A 19,555-nucleotide genomic window follows, 5' to 3' on the forward strand; every position below is an offset into this window, starting at 1 on the left:
TTCAGGAAGCTATAACAATAGTGTTTTGTGGTTGAAAACAATCACTATTTTTTGGTCTTGGACATACTAAAAACGGTAGTACAGTATGTGCAGACACAAGTGGGGAGGAGATACAAGAAGAAAGGCCTTGCTCCCTACAATGATATGATACACAGCAATAAATGTGGGCATTATTTATCTAAATCCACAAGCTTCTCTTGAGGAGAAGTAAAAAAATTAAGTAACAAAATGATGTTGAAGTTCATTCAAATTGTTGTATGGAATTATTTTGCTTATCAAACAGAAGTCAAGGCAGGACTGTTACTGCATTTTACTAATTTTAGCAGGGCATGCAGATTTTCCAACATTGGTCAGTATAATTTGACTAGCTGGTTTTCAAAGTAATTCTATAATATGAAAAACATTTAAAGAGGTGGGTTTCCTTTCCATCCTTTACAATCATGAAGAAAAAGACAATTGTTCTATTCAACAGATTATTTAAATCAAAATGAAACCTCTATTCATTTTATTGTACATTGACATAAGATTTATTTTTTCATTCTTGATGTTAAGGACAAAAATAATCCTGTATCATAGAACATTGGCTATGTACTGGAAGCCAACTGTTTTGTTGGGCTTCATTCAGTTTTGCATGAAATCCCACTGCACATCACAGACTAATAAAAATACTGTTTCCCTACATATTTAATAATTACTGAAGAAACAACTTTCTGATAAGGACTGTCAAAACAACAAAGAATATGAAGTGTAATTCAGGGAGACGGTATATTCATTTAAAAAGTAATAAACTTATGCAATGTGTGTTCACTTTTATCTTACAGTTTTAAGGTTCACAGATGTTATAATCTGGTTTTCATGTGGTTTGGTATTTGAAGTAATACAGATGTTTTAGCAGTTTTGTGTGCTTGAATTCAGTCTGTCTTAAATAAAGCTCGCACAGAACTTTGAAATGCCACATCAGTTCGTCCCATTAATAGATGTAAACACAATTACACTATAATGAGACGCAATTATTATTTTTCAACTCAATTATTAGAAATTAAATAAAATTAAATAAACCCAGAAGCAGTCACTGCATCATGAATGGAGGTAGAGTATATTATCTTTGCTACGTATAACTGAATCTGTAGGATTTGTATATCACAATAGCCATAAGTAATGGTTAAAAAATTATCTTAGGGTGAAATCAGAATCCCATCAGAATCAGGTGCTTATCTACATTGCTCGGAAAGCAACAACAATACATAATGATTAATGAATCTACTGTACCACTCTATAGGATATAAAAAAGACAAGTTGAAAAGTTAAGAAAAATTGTTCTACTTGCATATCTGTCTCTAAGTTTCAGCTATTAAGAGCATACCATCATCAGCGTCACTGGCTTTGATCGTGATGATGCTGGAGCCAGGAGGCAGGTCTTCCATGACAGACGTGCTGTAGGATGTGGAGTTGAACATGGGGGGGTTGTCATTGATGTCAAGAATGTTGAAGTAGACTCGCACAGAGCTGAACTGGCCTCCCCCGTCCTCTGCACGAACATTGAGGACATAATACTGCTGGGCTTCATAATCCAAAGGCCTTGTCACATTGAAGACGCCAGTCACAGGGTTCAAGAGAAACACTCCATCTTCATCTTCCTCCTCCAAGGAGTATGTGATCTCACCATTTATGCCAGAATCAGCATCACTAGCAAGGATAGCTGCCACTATTGAACCTGATGGGCAAAGTCAGATACATTTTCTCACAAAGATGTGTTTATTTGTATCAGAAATGTACAGTATATCAGTGACTCCTTTACAAAAACCATATGAGGGAAGTCCCAAATCTTTGGACAAATTATTACCTTAAAGCACTTCTGAGAATGTACTGTAGATCAAGAATTGAAAGGTACAATCCATAAAATAGAGGTCTGTCTGGGGAACGCATTCTGGTTACATATACAGTAGTATATCATGATACCACTAACCTCCATTAATGCATGAAAGATGAAATTGAGATTTAAGTGCTTTTCATGCAGAATTTTCATTATTATTATTGTATTGAAAAAAAATACATATAAGTAAGCTGTATAATAAAGTTATTTTGATATTACCTGGTGTTGTGTCCTCTGCTATGTCAAAGGAGTAAACATTCCTGGAGAATTTAGGAGTATGGTCATTTACATCACTGACTGTGATATTTACTCTCATGTCTGAAGATTGCTTGCCATCATCTGCACGAACCAGCAGTGAATATTTTGACCGCCTTTCTCTGTCCAAACGTTTGGTGGCAATCAAGTCTCCTGATTCAGGGTCAATGCGGAAACTGTCATCTGCTCCACTTATTATTGTGTACGTCACAAGTGCATTTGGTCCCTGGAAACAAAATGAAATGCTTAATGTTTTCTATATACTTTTATTCTGCAAAAGAAGCAACTAATAATCATATTAGTTTTATTAATCATAATTATTCTTATCATAACAAATGTGAGGGTGCCATAGTGGCGCAGTGGTTAGCGTTGCTGCCTCACTGTGCTGGGGCCCTGGGTTCAATTATAGACCTGGGGTTCTATCTGTATGGATTTCGTCCTGTGTTTGCATGGATTTCCTCTGGGTGTTCTGGTTTCCACACACATACTGTTCTGGAAGGTTAATTGGCGTCTGGAAAAACTGGCCCTGGTGTGATTGTGTTTGTGTCTGCCCTGTGATGGATTGGAATCCACTGGCTGGGATAGGTTCTGACTCTCCCTATGACCCTGTATTGGATAAAGTGGTTAGAAAATGGAGAGATAACTATAACATAAGTACGTCAGGAATTGCAAAGGACTAAAGGATCTTGGATTTATTGTGGGGTTATTGTGCTGCCTGTTTGGATATTCCTTATTTTCATTTCATGTCTAATGTCTAATAAAGACCAGCTATACAAACAAGTGTTTTGTGTTGCAAAAAAAAGTTTAACACAGATCATCTTCTTTATCTTATTAATAATTAAAAATGTTCCATAAAGACATTTTTGGAGTCTTTTCAAAAGAAACAGTGCACAATGAAGAAGAATGAGACGTTTTAATAGGGTATTGTGGTGCATTTAACATCTTAGTAAAATTATGTATTGTGCTATTCAGTGTAGACATTTCTGCTCTCTTCATTCAATCTGTCTGGTTACTGCATCAGTCACCAGGATGGTGGTTGCAAAAGCCCAGGGGAAATTAAAGGCATTTCTTTGAATATTGCAGACACCCTCCCATAGGAAATATACACTGTCTGCCTATTAATGCATTTGGTAAAGTTCAAAGAAATCTTTTGCTGATCAGCTTTGAAATGGACTAATTCCCCGACTTTTACTCAGACACTGATCATTTTCACTTCCTGTTAAATAGAAATACCTACCGATTATATGTTAGAGTCAGACAAACAACTCTAGAAAGAGATGTCATTAATTTGGTTAATGGAGTTTGTCCTGAAGCTATTTATGCTTTAAAAATATATAATACACTACTTCTAAATGTGACAAAAGCCATATTTATTTTTATTGGAATATGTAACAGTGACAATGTGACAATGCAGGATAATCTATTGATCTAGGGATCTGAAAACAATGTATGATGAATGTGTGATAAATCTCTTTCTTATTATTGCGATAAATGTTGCACTTAAAGAACAGCTAATAATAACTAATAATAAGATTATTAACTCCAATTCACAAAGGTTTTTAATGGTACATTATGCTACACTGCAATTAAGAACACAAGTGGCTATTTAAAGGTACTATATTTAACTTAGTCTCCATTCTCATTGATGGCTACCATTTTGTTTCAGAACCAAGGAAATATCCAAAGTCTATGGTGGTTTTCAATTAATGAAAGAAAATCATTTTCAGCTATGGTCTCATCAAACAGAGTTGAGAAACTTACAGTAAGAACCCCCTGTGACACCTTACCCACTACTTCTGCAAACTTAGTTTTATTTATGCAGATTAAAAATAACAGAACGTCATATGATTTAGTTGGTCTAAGTAATCTGTAAACTGTATCTTACCATTCACTGGTGAATTCACTTTAATGCATTAAACAACACTGCATTTTCTTACATTATAATTTCAGCAAGTGGTGAGGTAATGGGTTAGTAATAAAATCTGTCTCCGTTTAAATGACTGTAAATAATTTGTGCACATACTCTCATGCAGTTTCTTTGCTAATCTTTTACTGCAGTGGCCTTCATTTTTTAGTTCTTGTGAAAGCCTTCACATATTGTTGGCTCGATTAATAACTATACGCCTGTGAGACATTTGGGCTTCAAAATTTTCCCTCTGTTGTAGATTTTATGTCCTCATCCTGCTGAATTGGAAGATGGAGTCTTTTTCTAATCTACAATGAAGTCAATGAGGTAATGTGAACTACAATGGACGCGAGGGGACTATATACACAATGTGAAGACTCGATTGTTGCTTATTCATCTTGATCTTCTTGCACTGTGGCCTCCAGACATCTCGGGTAACAACAGACTGGAAGAATTTGGATATTATTTGCTTAGTTGTAGCAATTACGTTTTTCAAAAACAATCGTTTGTGTCTTAAAATTGCAAAATACATTTGCTGGGTAAGACCTTATTTATTTTTTTCTGTAGAAGATTATTTTTTAAATTTTTTATTTTTATTTAAAGTACTAATTACACAGACCCTGACTGGTAATACCATTAGACATATTAACTGTACCTGTTTTAAGTAGCACAGGACTAGTAATAAAGAGAGTAGTGAGAGTAGTGAAACTACAGGATACTGTACAAGAAACTGACTAATACAAAACTGTAGTTGCAGGCCTCAATTAAAGTACCATGGTTGAAATACTATGGAATGAAACATTACAGATTCCATAAAGGGGACAGAAAGAAAACAAGAATTGCATGTTATAAAAACATCAAAATAATAAACATTCACCTTAGGTGGATAGACAAAGGATATACACTTAGAGCATATTTGGTCTGGGCCATTAACCTTTGAATCTAAACATCTTAACTGATCTACACAAATACTAATGCTTGCATTAATGACACTTTAAATCAAGTCTTTATTATATTACTGTACACATGCTTCTTCAAAACTTTACTAAGAGATACAACAAGGAAAATGGTCTTGGTAAACCATTAAAGAAGACCTGAGAGAGGTAGCATTAGATTTAAAGAGAAATGTATACCTCATCGGCATCTGTAGCTGTTAACTGCATTATCTTATATCCATCTCCAATATTCTCCTCAATTGTTACATCAAGCATATCAGTTGGAAACACAGGTGGGTTGTCATTGACATCCTGAAGTGTTATTTCCACCTGGGAACAGAGGGAAAGAAATCACAAGAGCTGTTAAGAAAAAATGCCTGGTGTAGTGCTTAAGAACTTTTAAAACATCCTTCTTACACTTCTCACTATCACAAAGCATTTAGCTGTTACTAATATCTAGTATATCATTTGATTATAAACATGTGGGTGATGGAAATTTTACAAAAGTAAGGCTTACTTTTTTAAACAACATTTCATTTTTCCAACAACAAAACTGAATAATGTATTTATATATGTTGGACTCCAAAGCATAAATACAATTTATTGGAGCAGTTGATGTTAAATGATTTCCAGTGATCAAAGTTTAGTTTACATTGGATTACATCCACTGATCTACCATCAGAACTATTCCCAAATGTGATGTCGGACTGCCAAAGGCTTAAGTTACATCATTCAAACATTAAATGCTGTCAGTCAAAAAGATGAAACGGTGTAAAAGTCCTTACAATATGTTTATGCATTAGTGACTGACCCAAAATCACAGCATTTGGTGATGAGGTTATTGAATTTTTAATTTTATCCCTTAATGTCTCTTGAAGTAAATAAACATTTTTAAAGCACTAGGGAACTCTAGTTTCAAAACATAAACAAACATTTTTCTGCATTTATTGTTTATGGGCTTTATAAATAAAAGACGCTGTGTTTGAAAGGTCTATGCACAATGTTGCCTATCATTGCTGTCACTGATTACAGTAATTCCGACCTTTAAAGATACTATGTTGAAACATTAGTGCTGTTTCTTGTACTTTCCAGTTTGTCTGGGCAGTAAATGACATTTTTTATAGGAAAAAAACAGCTGCCTTAAGTGCACAATGACAATGTTCAAACAAACAGTAGGTTTCCTAAGTACTTATTAAATAGACAATAGACTTTCAGATTGGTAGGACCACCAAGGAGATAATCTTTTTTTTTATTTAAGTGCCCGAAAGGACAAACTTTTAAGTCTAGTCTGTACTTTAGGTCATCTTAATTAATTAAGGGACAGTATCATTCTTATCAAGTTATTAAAATAGTATAATAACTCTGCTTTCATTTATTTTATTATTTAATTATATTGTAATATGTTTTCAAGTGTTAAAATGTTTTATATGCAGATCAGATACCCTCATTTCTCATTTAAAATGTTATTTCTGCTGGTATAAAAACATCAGAATATTTAAAACTATAATTATTGTAGTTGATCTGTTGTGGATTATTAATCTAAATCTGTTGTAGATTATTGATCTAAAACAGAGTGCAAAATGTTACTTGAGTGACTAAAATACAATTGACTTACAACATACAGTACATGGTCTCAACTTATGCAGTCAGCTCTGGAAAATGAAAAATATTGAAAAAATGCTTTTTTCTCTAACAAATGTGTCAAGCACGTCTATGAGAGCTATTTTGAAAGCCTAAACAGAAGTTTCATCTAGAATCCTAGAGCATACTTTAATTTATTTTCCTTAATATTTTTGAAAAAAATATTTTCATGGAGTAGTTAAAACTAAAATTGAAAAAAAGGTCACCCATATTGTGAACAGTTATGCACAAATTTAATCATTTTCATGATAGACTTAATGCAGATTCTTCCAGTCTTTATTTCAGATGGGATGTGGCTATCTTTAATGAGCATAATTATGGAAGAAGATGTATCAGATTTGCATTGGACTACTACAAACCAAAATCCATGTATAATGCAGAAATAATCTCAGAACAGCTAGAAGTGCAGAGAGAGCATCCAAAGTCAATATACAATGAATATTTATCTTACTCTCTTGTCCTCTTGATGTGTAAATAATGCAGCACTTTTTTCAAACAAAACTAATTAGGAGAAGTGAGTTTATGAGAAATAATTACGCCTTGTGTTTTAGTTTATATTACCAATCCTCCCCCGAGATATTCATTTCAAAGAGCATGGTGAAAAATTCATAGCTAAAAGGGAGCAAGATCAGGGGCAGTGGAAGATGAAGAGAGCTTGTTCTATACTATACCTGTCACTCAGAATGTACACTCCAGGTGGGTAGAGGTGAAACACATTGGTTTACACATAAACTATTGCATTTCACCTGCTACAGTTTCAAGGTGCAGCTGCTCAGTAGCACTGTAGTTCCATTATTTATACCATATAAAAGATTCAGAAACAGGTAATATCTTTGCATTGTCAACCATAATGCCTAAGATGGTGAAAGGAATATTGATTTTGCTTTTTATTCCACTTTATTTTCAATGTGTTGACAGTATCTTGCCAAATATGACAGATTTTAATTTGAATGGTGATAAAGCACTTACATATCACTCTTATCAGAACAATCACAAATGAATTAGAGTACATCTCCCTATATTGAAAAATGCAATGGGTTTTCCAAACTGAAGTATTTAAAAAGCCTCAAACCTTAATGACAGCCTACATTCATAGCAAACAATTATATCACATGAAAGTGCATCCACTGGCCCTAAATCTACCTCTTGTCCTCAGATCCACCTTTAACCTGACTATGCCATTAAAGCAGACACCTGCTTCCTACTACAGTATCAGTTTCTTTGGAAAATACTTTTACGCATTCAATAATTTTACAATATACAGCAGATAACTGTTTTTAACTCTATTTGTAAGAAGCACAATGGACATGCTAGGATATTGGATATGGTCAATATCTTTGCATTTACAGTATTAACTTTTTTTTTTAAAGTTTGTAGATTACTTTGTTTTTAAATGGGAAATCTGGATTTGCAATCCTTAAATACAAATTTACCAGAGCATTGTTAATTTTTAATGTATATTTTTCTTTATAATCCCATAACAGAACTGTTTTAATATGACATATTTTAATCTTTTAGTGTCAGACTTTTAATTATCTACATTATGATTTCTGCAACAAAGCAAGTTAGTAGTTATATTCACCTATCTTTTTTTTTTTAATTGTGGCCACTGTTCTACCAACTGAGCTACCTGGTAATCTAAGGATTTCATTGACTGGCTAAAATAGTAGGAATCTCTTGTGAAATAACTAGGCACTAGGCAGACAATGTACTGTATGACTCATTTGAGGAATTTAACACAGACTTTCATCACTTTACCTGGCCAGAGCAATTCCCAAATTTTATTCCTATAGTAAACAAACAGACCAAATAGAAAATGCTGTTCAGTCTCATATCCCAGTACTCTTATTACACCCTCAAATTTAATTTAATTTGTTAAAATAAAGGGATATGATAAGGTTGCAAAACTACAGAAGAAAAAAAAAGCAACAAAATAATTTGGAATTAACTAGAATTACAAAGCGGATTGAATACCATGGATTGTCTGCAGGTAGAAAGACAATTTACTTGCATTCACATTTTCAGAGCAGAACAAGAAATTAACCTTACACAAACTAAAATGATGGTTTACAAAACATTTACATGCACTTCTCTAGAAAAAGTAAACTAAATGCATCGAGTTAGAAGAGGCCAAAACTGAAGAGTATCTGAACTATAAGATATCAGTAACAGAAAAGCTAAAGTGTTAAAGAAAAAGCACAGCAATAACGGGTTGGAGTGGTGTTGAAAACTATGATTCAGATGGAGATGTTTTGCTTGAGTGTTTTTTTACTACTGTGGGAGAAGCCAAAGACAAATTTCCACAGCAGTGGACAACAAAGTATCTATCTAAAATCTTGTTGTGACATGAGAGGGAAATCTTTGACATATGTGAGATACCTGTGCAAACTTATAAATATGAAATCTGGACATTGATTCAAAAAACAATGCAGAAACTGCAGGCTACTAAGAGTTAGAATAATTTAATAGGTTAAAGTGACAACAAGAACAAGGGACATTATTATCAGAAGACCTTATACAGTAAGCAGAACAGATCACCCTTGCACTAAGACAATACATTACTTAACTGGAACTCAGGAGATCAAAACCCACCAGGAAAAAGTTCTTTAAGATGGCAAGATCAAATCAGTAAGAATGAAAGACATTTATTCAACAGTGGATCAACAAAGGCTGATTAATTGAAAATCTGAATTATATAATTAAATAAAAATTACATTATATAATTATTATAAATTAATTCATTATAAATATCAGGTGCATTATTTAAAACCTCCCTTTCTTCCAAGTAAGCTCTTTTGGTCTATATTCATATTAATCTTCTTGTTTTAAATACGTAAGCATTCTTCACAAATACTACTGTACAGAAATAAGTGTCCAGAGTTTCAGTACATGTAATAATTGTAGTACATAACTGTAGTAATAATGTAATACATTATATATCATTCCAGTACATCAATAAAAAGAAAATTTCAGTTTAAGGAATGTGCATTATACATGAATGAATGAATGTAGTCCATTGAAAACCAAACCATCAAACTCTTTGGATACAATGTGATGGTTTTATTCTTAAAACATAAATTGCTGGTGGGTTGAGTTTGAATGTCTGCATATCAAAGTCAAGTATTATGCTACCTATTTAGTAGCAGACTGATCATAACATTTATTTTTAGTTCAAAAAGCAATTTATTTTCCAGACTTCCTTTTTAAAACTAGACTTAAAATGAATAGAAATTGTTTAAAATATTCTGTGGAAAAAATTGCAAGAATATTTAAGTGAGTAGATGGCATTAATGTAGAGGGAACTATGGTTCACATCATCTGTTACAGATATTGCACTTCATTACAGTGTAAAGCCAAAGGCCGTTACTGCTAAAGTGACTCAGACATTGGCTACAAATAAAATGTGAAAAAAAAAAAATTCTAATGCCAGCAAACAAACTCAGTCTTAAAACCATGAAAACATATGCTTTTAAAGTTACATTCCTGGCCTGTCTTTGACATGTGACATATTTATTTGCAACTTAAGGCTTTCATGCAAAGCAAACCATGGTCAAAAATAAGACAAGGCTTATGTGGAAGGAGAAAACTGGGAGTGTTCTAGAAACCTCTGGAAGTGAGAGAAATCTGGTGTGGGTCTGGGTTAAAAAAATTACAGCATGCCTGCCTGACCTTGAGAGATTAACCAGAAGATCTACTGACAGACTACCATTAAAATTGAAAATGTAACGTATCTTCTTTCCATTTATAACTGAGGTTGAATTGTACCTTTTCTTGTTCACCTTCCTGGTAGCTTAAGGGATACTATCATTGCTTGAATGCATAGTCTACACAGTCATCTGCTGCAACCATTTAGTGACAGTCACTGGGTATAACGTTAATGTAATGTGCTTTAAAACATCTTTAATGTTTACTTCTGTAAGTAATTTGTATTAACTTTCCACATATAGACAATGAATAAATTTGTATTCAAGTAACATTAAAAATAACAGAGAATCAATGGCTTTTCCAGGTGCATGTTAGCTCTTGTTCAACAGAGTTAGGAGAGATCTAAAAAAATAGCACAATTAGATTGCTTAAGTAATTAAGGTGTAGATTTGCATTCATTAGTGCATGTTTTAGAATGATTAACCGAACCAAGGCATATTAAAATAAGATTATAATTATCTGAGAACTCGTGGGCAGCATGGTGGTGCAGTGGTTAGCATTGTGCCACACAGCACTGAGACTGGGTTCAGTTCAAGACCTGGGGTGCTATCTGCATGGAGTTTGTATGTTCTCCCTATGTTAGTATGCGTTTTGTCCAGGCACTCCAGATTCCTCCCAGAGTCAAAAGACACTGTTACAGTAATTGTCTAATTGGCTACTGGGAAAATTGGCCCAAGGTGTGTGGATGTCTACATCTGTGTGTGCCCTGAGTGAGACTAGCATCACACCCAGGGTGTACCCTGCGTTATGCACGTTTCATACTGAGATAGACTCTGGTCCCCTCACTACCCTGAATTGTAAGATAGAAAATGGATGGAATAAATAATGTTCATATTGATCGTATTTTTTGTAAACACAGAAGCCAAGTTTTCTATTGACTTTCCTTTCACAGACTGGCCAAAGAATCTAACCCCTCAGGTAGCTAATTATTCGCAGAATGTAACCATTTACCACGGTACAAAGGAATACGTTATTAGGTTCCATAACGAATTCATTTTAATTAAGTATTGCAAAACAGATAGACCTATACTGTAGGTTGTTGTATTTTCTTCTGTTTATATTATAAAGCAAAAAACATTCATTTTTTCAATTAAGCAGTTGTTTATAGTCAGAGTGCTAATGGCCAAATGAGTAAAATTATATATATATATTTACTGTATATTGCAGTTTAAATATTTAAATTACATTATTTTCCTTTTAGAAATAGTGCACAGATTGAGCCTGCATTATGAAACAAAGAATGCTGTGAATATACATATATACTGTATACACACATATTAAAACTGCATTTAATTGCATCAAATTGTTTTAAGCTTTTTAACAAAGGCAAAGGCTACAGTTTATATACAGTGGCATGATACAAACATTCAAAAATAAACACGATGGGACTTTTCAGGAATATAAAAGAACACGAAACAATACAATAACTTGTTTTTCTTCTGAGATATGGCAGTCACAGAATGAAAAGGCAACTTTCCTCCTCAATGAATGTATATATTAACAGGCACCAATCAGACCATAAAAGGGCATCACTTAACTATGTGTGTATTGCTTAACTTAAAAGTGTGTGACACAAATGTTGCACACTTGACTGATGACCTAACATATCTCTAAAAAAATAAAAGCCTCACATACAGTAATATGACTGTGTTTGCAGGATAATTGATTCCCCTTGACTCAAACTTGAAGACAAAGACCATCTTTATTTCACATCTTCAGTCTCCTTCATTTCTCCCTTACTCATTTAACTGTTTAGATATAATGTCAAGCCATTTTCCAAAAGATTTATGGTGATGTTAGCTTAAGCACCCTTGGGTTTCACAGGTCAAACACACAATTCTAAGTACCATTTCAGCTCCATTTTTAAGCAAGGCAAACATAAGCAAATAATAAAACCAATGCTTCTGAAATAAATTATCTGCTGTCCATGTTTTTTACACGTATGCAATCACAATTAGCTTGATTTGTCAGACAAAGGTAATTACATTTATTAATTTTAGACCACAAGACGTTTTCAACCCATCAGCAACATGCGCTCTAGAGATACAAACGCATCCTTCCTGGGATGTGGAAAAGCCTGAGGAGCAGACAAAGCTGGAGTCATGCCAGCTGAAGCCAGTGTCAAAAAAAGTGAGGATAAGTTTCCCTCCCTTAGTCTAAATCTTCCCTCAGAGTGCCTGTGGACAATCACAAAGCACCTCGTATTATGTAACCAACAATGCAGAAAAAGTCAACACTGGACAAGTGGTTTTAATAAAGAGAATCACTACGTCTCAGAGAAGCATTTCAGCTGCTGTGTGTAGTGAGTTTATCCTGTGCAGAATTCAATCTGGAATTACTTTGTAGACTAAAGTTATTTTTTAGCCATGTACGAAACTGAAATACGAAATTGATCCAGGCAAAACACTTGTTTTACACAAAAAATTAATCATACTGCAAAAATTATCCATTCTACTTTTATCTTTGGTATATTTATAAACTATTTAAATCATTTTATACTTTACAATGTGTATTAAATTATTGTAAGATGTTATGTGAAAAATGAAAAGAACTGCCAACTACATACAGTAAATGGGATGCAAGGTTTGTCTCTTTCACTTTGGTGGGCTTAAGTTCAAGACTATTAGGAAAAAAAAGGTCTGTGGCTTTAAAACATAGAGCATCTGTTTGATAGCTACTGTCAGTCCTATAAATGTTGCACAGGATTTTAAGAACAAGATACTTAAAAAAGCTACATTTCTGATAACCTTTCCTGAAGCCAATTGTAATCCACTGAAACAGAAGATTACAGTATCTTGAGTTAGACAATGTTCTGTAAATTCCTGTAAGTTGGTTTAGGCATTATGGTGGGTCAGTGAAAAATGGAAAGCATTAATCACAGAGAGCAAAGGGCATAGAGGTTGGAGGACCAAGGATAACAGCAACTGAGCAAGACTGATTTTAGTTTGATAGATTCTGGTATATGTAAGTAGCAATTTAGTGCTTTACACAGTTGGTATGTTTTTACTCATTTATTTTAATTGAAGAACTTGACTTTTTTATAATAAAGCTATATTGCAAGATACCTCCCCTACAATGTCAAAATGATTTTACAAGATTAATTACAGTATAGATTTTGCCAAAGAATTATTAATACTTATTAGAAGAAGAAAATATACATTTTAACTGATGTAATGTATTTGATTTAAAAGTATGATTTTCAGAGAACAATTACTGTCTCTTCATAATCTTTCTTTGTTCCCAAGAACAATTCAAACCAAGATAGTTAAGAATTTCATTTTACTGATCTCAGATGGGGTTTTATTTACTGATCACAAACATATTTTGAACATTATGACAGTGGAATCCCATAACATTTAATGCCATCTGACTGCCAAAGTTACTATTGTGGTTCACATATTATACATATTTGTAAACAATGAAAATGTCCCGACAACCAGCATAAACAAATATGCACTGATGTTAAACTGTTGCTGAACAACTATCAAGACTTAAAACTGAGGTCCAGCTAGTCATAGCCACAACAAGAAGAACATTTGGAATTCAGAATACCTTTACATGGAAATTAAATAAGTTATATTTTTTTTGGATACAGTCATCTTCAGTACACAAGAAAGGGAATGATTAACTTAAAGATCAAAGTGAACCACACTACAATCTCATCACCATCTTCTAACACTGTCCTTTGGATACAAAAAGAATAAAAATAGGATATACAAACATACACAACATAAGAATTCAAGTCATTTTACAAACAGGAAATTTTTTCAAACATTTAAAAGCACTTCCACATAGTTTCCACATGTGTCCTTGGGCTGGTGTCTAATTGTTGAGAAATTCCTGAGAAAGTCAATGCATTGGTCTAATAATCTAAAAGTCTATTTTGTAATTTAATGTGTGTGCGTGTTAATTAAGAAAGTGCAATAGGTTACAAAATAGTTCACGTAGGTAGCTGCGTCAGCACGCACAGGCCACAAAGGAACAAGTAAAGGTTTATTCCATGCTGAAAAGAGTCCACACCCAAAGAAGGCTCCACAGCTGAAACATTTTGTTTCTTTTCTTCTCTTTTCAGCATGGAATACATCTTTACTAGTTCCTTTGTAGGTTACAAAATGTATGAAAAGCTGTGGACAATGTACTGTTTATCTGACAAAACACTACCCTATATGTAACTTATGGTTTCCACCATTACTTTTGGATTAATAACTCACATTAAAATAAACCAACAAAAGGAAAATAAGCATATGGAAATTCAATGTGTAATCTGGTAACCTAGGAAATCTGAAACTATAATTAATCCTTTTTTGCTTATTCTAACATGTTAAAATATTGGAAAGAAGTTTAGAGGTATACAAAAGAGCATAACCTTTGAACATCCCATTAGAACTTGTGTCATTACATATACATTACAGTGTGATAGCTCAAAATCTTTATTTTTTTTCTTCCAGTGTGTTGAGATAATACTCAAAACTTGCAATATACAATAGAGAAAGAAAGGAATTTGTTCATTTCTACAATGTAATATCCTTAGAGCTAAACACTACAGCATCATTTCATTTGTGTTTTCCATATTTTGACAGTAAAAGCAGCTAAAACGCTGTGATAGAGTGCGAGGGTTGTCTAGGTGTGAACTGATTTCTACCACATGCCTCACAGTCTGGGTGTAGAGGGGGGCTAGAGCTCTGAATGGTGAATGCCTGTGGATTAGTCAGTGGGAGGGAAACACGATTAAAACTTTAATAAGAGGACTGTCTCTGCAAGAAAAGTACCGGCACCCCACAGCCTGTGTTTATAGGAAACTGCTGAAAACAGAAACGGGAAAACCTTAGCAGTCGCCACCTAATCAGGAGGTTTTGCAAGAGGAGAAATCCAAGCCTCTGACTGTTTAATGAGCCAGGAGGGAGGCCGAAGCAAACCTTACTGTACCACTGTCTCCACACAAGAACCTAACTGCGGCCTCAAAGACTGGGGAAACTATAACATAGTTATCAAAATGTACAATCAAGGCATGTCCATTCTTCACAGTTGTTTAATTTTTCATTTGATTTGTATTATTTTCCACTCATTTTCTGCTTTGATTGCAATTGTCTGGAATTAGTGATCATAATGAACCGTGCTTCAAAAGAGGCTGTTTCTCGTTTACTGGTGTCCTTTTTAATTAGGGAGGAAATCACTGTCAGATTTCCAGCAGTGAAGAGAATGAGACTACTAAAAGAATGAAACTATGGTTCAGGTAATTGGGTATTAGAGATCATTACTGAATAAGTGGTGCATTTCAATGTGAAAGATTTATGATGCAAGACTTAAGATGACGTGCTGCAAAGAAGGATCAACACATTTACTGTTAAGTTCTTCAATTGGAAAATAAAATAATAGATTGCACTCTCTTAGATTGCAATTAATATGTTAACATATATAATATTAACAATAAACTTCCAGTTCCTAATACTTACACTTAATAGTTTGAAAAGAAGCATGGCATGCCACTTCATTCATTTAGTAATCAACAGGAAGTGCTTTGCAAGACACGTTAATTTGAATACATCTTGAAAATAAATGTTAATGATTAGACTGAATATTTCTCCTACAGAAATGACAAGAGGTTAAGTGTCCCAATAACACAGCTTTAAGAAAAAGTATTGCTAAAAACAAGCTGAAACAAATCAGTGAAAACAATTCATCAAGTTAAATGCATTAGACTATTGGGTTGTTAAGAGATTGTAATATGAGCAATTTGCTACAATTAACATCTTTGTGTACAAAACCAAATAGTATTTTTCATGTACAAAAATATTTTGCTATTATAAGAATTGTTGTTTTCTCAAGAATATATTCACTGAACAAACTGCACCTCTCATTAAAATGAATGCAATCACTGTAGCTTTCTTTCTTATCTTATTAGAAAACCTAATGTTTGCAACATGCAAATCACATTAAAATGCAATATTATAACTGTAATATTTTCAACAAAACTGTTTTTGATTTATGAAATGATGAAGCAAGGAAGAGTTGTTTAAAAAAGCTTGTTATTGAAAAGAGCTTTAATGGGATGCTGTATTTTCTGGCAACCAAGACTTCTAAGCAGCTTCAGATTTAGATGTACCACAGGTTACAGCAATGGGGCCTTTTCTTCAAGCTTCTCACAAAATACAAAAAACATTTAGAAAGCCTTATGGTAATTCTGTTTCATGGCTACTCTGTTTGGCTCAGCACATGCTTGATTGCAGCTGAATAGTTTAAAAAACGATCAATCTCAATTCAAATTCAAGAACTTTTTTCCAATACATTTTCTGCTTATAAACCCTGTAACGAGGTTTAAGTGACAAAAAAAACCCAAATATTTCTAGTGAAACATGTTTTTTCTCCTCCTCTTTTTTACCTCCTTTTCTTTTGCTAGAAGCCATTAAACCTATGAAAATTTGCTGTTTATGCTCCATTCTGTACAAACTTTAGTGGGGCCAAAGGTCGCCATTAATCCCCAAAGCAGTGACATTCTTTAAATCTCTGACTTTTCCAGGGTCAGGTCTTCAGTTCAACAAAACTGTGCCATTTGTTATTTTCTCTCTAATTCTGTTCTGACACCTACTTTGCAGCTCCAAAAGCCCCTGCCTCCCCCCTCTTATCGATGGTATAAACTGAAAAAAGGACACTAGCCCTGTTGTTGACATGCTAACGTTTCACAAATCTCCCCAAGCAGTTTCTTAGTCATTATTGACGGAAATGCTTGAGGACTCCAGGGATTTCACACAGCCTTCAAATGGTCCACATTTACAAAACTAACATTAATGAATACTGGGTCCCTTCAGAGGACCAAAAACATGTTTGTCCAACAAACCCCTTCTCACAATCACCTTGATCTGTGTTACAATCTGTTTTTAAGTGACTGAATATGTTTTAAAGGTGTGATATTCTTAAGAAGTTCATGTTAAGCATGCTTTGGAAATTTCCCTTTGGACCTCTATGTTTACACTTATAGAATACTCGTGTAGTATGATTTAAATGATTTTATTTAGTTATACACTGTATCTACTTGTAGATGATTAGAAAAAAAATCTTAACATTGTGCCTAGTACTTCATTGTGTTTCAAAGTAATACACTGCATAAGTAAATATTTTGGTAGAATATGCAGACAAAAGTTTACTATGCCAAGATAAAGAGCTACAGTATATTGAATCATAAAAGAAATGCAACTCTTAGGTCTAATGGATTTCATCTGATATTTTAAACACAAACATTAAACAAAACCATAGAAAATGTGAGCAAACATAACACATCAATGAAAGAATTGTGTTTTCAGCACGAAACCTGACAAAGTGGAAAAATAAAAACATTATCTTACATTACAGGTATGACCTCCCTGAGCATTAACACACAAACCTACAGTAACGATGTTGACATTTATTCATCATCTAGACAGATTGCTGCTGAATGTTCAATCACTAGCTGCACGCAACTGGCATAGGTTCTCCAGCCTAAGCTCATTCCTATTGATAACATTGACAAGGTGGTCCCCCAGACTCAAGTCAGGAAAAAAGATGGCCATGCCAAGGTCTAGACATTGTTTTCTAGAAATTGTGCCATTGTAACCCAAGCACTGTGTGGTCTTGCATTGTCCTCATGGAAAATGAACACTTTCAGTTTGGCATGCAGAAAAAGAAAAGCACCCTCCCAAGGACTTCATCAATGCATCACTTAATGAGCAGTAAGATTCTTCTCTACATCATCCCATTCTACCACTCCACCAGTTGGTGGTAATTTCTTCTCTCACCTGTCAACATGTCTATCTATCATGGTAGTTCAGGTGGGTAGCTGTGTCAGCATGCGTAGGCTGCAAAGGAACAAGTAATTGGTTTAGTCCATGCTGAAAAGAGAAGAGATACAACGTTTCAGCCGTGGAGCCTTCTTCAGGTATCACCTGAAGAAGGCTCCACGGCCGAAGCACTTAGTTTTCTTTTTTCTCTTTTCAGCATGGAATAAACCAATTACTTGTGTCTTTCATGGTATCTGAGGATGCACCACATGTTCATGTCAACAGGTAGCTACTAATACAGGATCCATCCTGGGGTTTTTCATGTTGGGGTCACTGCATCTGTCACGAAGACAGGTCTGATAGATAGTCCTGGCCTAGCAAGCCAGTCCTCTGACTTGTTCTGACATTGGCTTTTGGTTTCTATGGACTAATACATTGATTGTTGAAACAGAACATCTCCTTCTCCAGGAAACTTCTCATATACACAGGGAACTATGTGTTGGTCTCTGCTGGGTGCTCCAGTTTTCTCCCACTATCCAAAGACATACTGATAAGGCTTCCTAGGAAAATTGGGCATGGACTAATTTATTTTACTAACACAAATTAAAAACTAAACTTCCACTAATTTCTTTAGAAAAGCGTTGCACTGATATACTTGACAACATAAATTCTGCAGTATTAGAAAAGCCATACAAATTATTTTGAGGTTATTGTTAACATTGTACTGACATGTGAAGGTTCAGCTGTCATTTGTGATGGCATGTCAGTTGTTGTTATCTCCCTGAAAGAAATGGAAAACAAAAACACTTTTCTTTAAAAAAAACGAATTCTGGGAAACAGGAGATTTCAGTTGTGGAACAATGAGGTTTAATTTATGGTATGCAATACACCCTTTTGCTATAAAGAGCTATTGAAAGCTGAAACAGGGGCAATCCAAAGGCTAAGGGTTGATGTTGCCAGTAAAACCGCCGAAAAGTTACATTAGAGTAAAGTGGCACTTCATGCAGAAAACCACATTAATCCTGTGTCTGGAGCCTGTCAATCAACAGAGCAAAGGGATTATAGAGGGGCTGTCGAGGGGTTAAAAGGCTTACCATGTCACATATGATCTTCTCAGAGACAGGACTATTCAGCACCTCCCCCCCACACAGGCTCAAACAGCTGAAACTAAGACTGGTAAGAGTGCTTTTAAGCAATATATTTAATCCACACAAACTGCACAGTCCAATCTGTTTGTACAGTTGGAATAACGTGAACACTGGATTCTCATCTTTAGTTTCACTTGAGGAAAGTAACGTTCTTTTTTGATTACTTTAAAAATGATTGTGACCTCCTCTACACCATAATTAGCAGTAACTTTGCTAAATGTTGGCCATTCTAACCTGAATTCTCCTACATTAAAAGTGATTTGCTTTTGGGATAGTCTACATTACAAAACAAGTTTATTTCACCTTCCTTCAACATACAGTTTCAAAAAGCTGGATTCTTG

The 19,555-nt window shown here is 34.3% G+C and overlaps 1 protein-coding gene across 1 annotated transcript in view; it reads right to left on the reverse strand.

Annotated features, from left to right (window-relative positions):
• fat4 (FAT atypical cadherin 4) overlaps positions 1–19,555 on the reverse strand; it is a 98,526-nt gene that overhangs the window by 41,876 nt on the left and 37,095 nt on the right. The window contains exons 2-4 of the mRNA XM_006629160.3: positions 5,168–5,299; positions 2,093–2,354; positions 1,364–1,714 (exon numbers count right to left, since the gene is read on the reverse strand). Coding sequence (XP_006629223.2) covers positions 1,364–1,714; positions 2,093–2,354; positions 5,168–5,299 — 745 coding nt within the window. The remainder of the gene's footprint in view (positions 1–1,363; positions 1,715–2,092; positions 2,355–5,167; positions 5,300–19,555) is intronic.

Source organism: Lepisosteus oculatus, chromosome 1 (genome assembly GCF_040954835.1).
Source record: "Lepisosteus oculatus isolate fLepOcu1 chromosome 1, fLepOcu1.hap2, whole genome shotgun sequence".
NCBI lineage: Eukaryota > Metazoa > Chordata > Actinopteri > Semionotiformes > Lepisosteidae > Lepisosteus > Lepisosteus oculatus.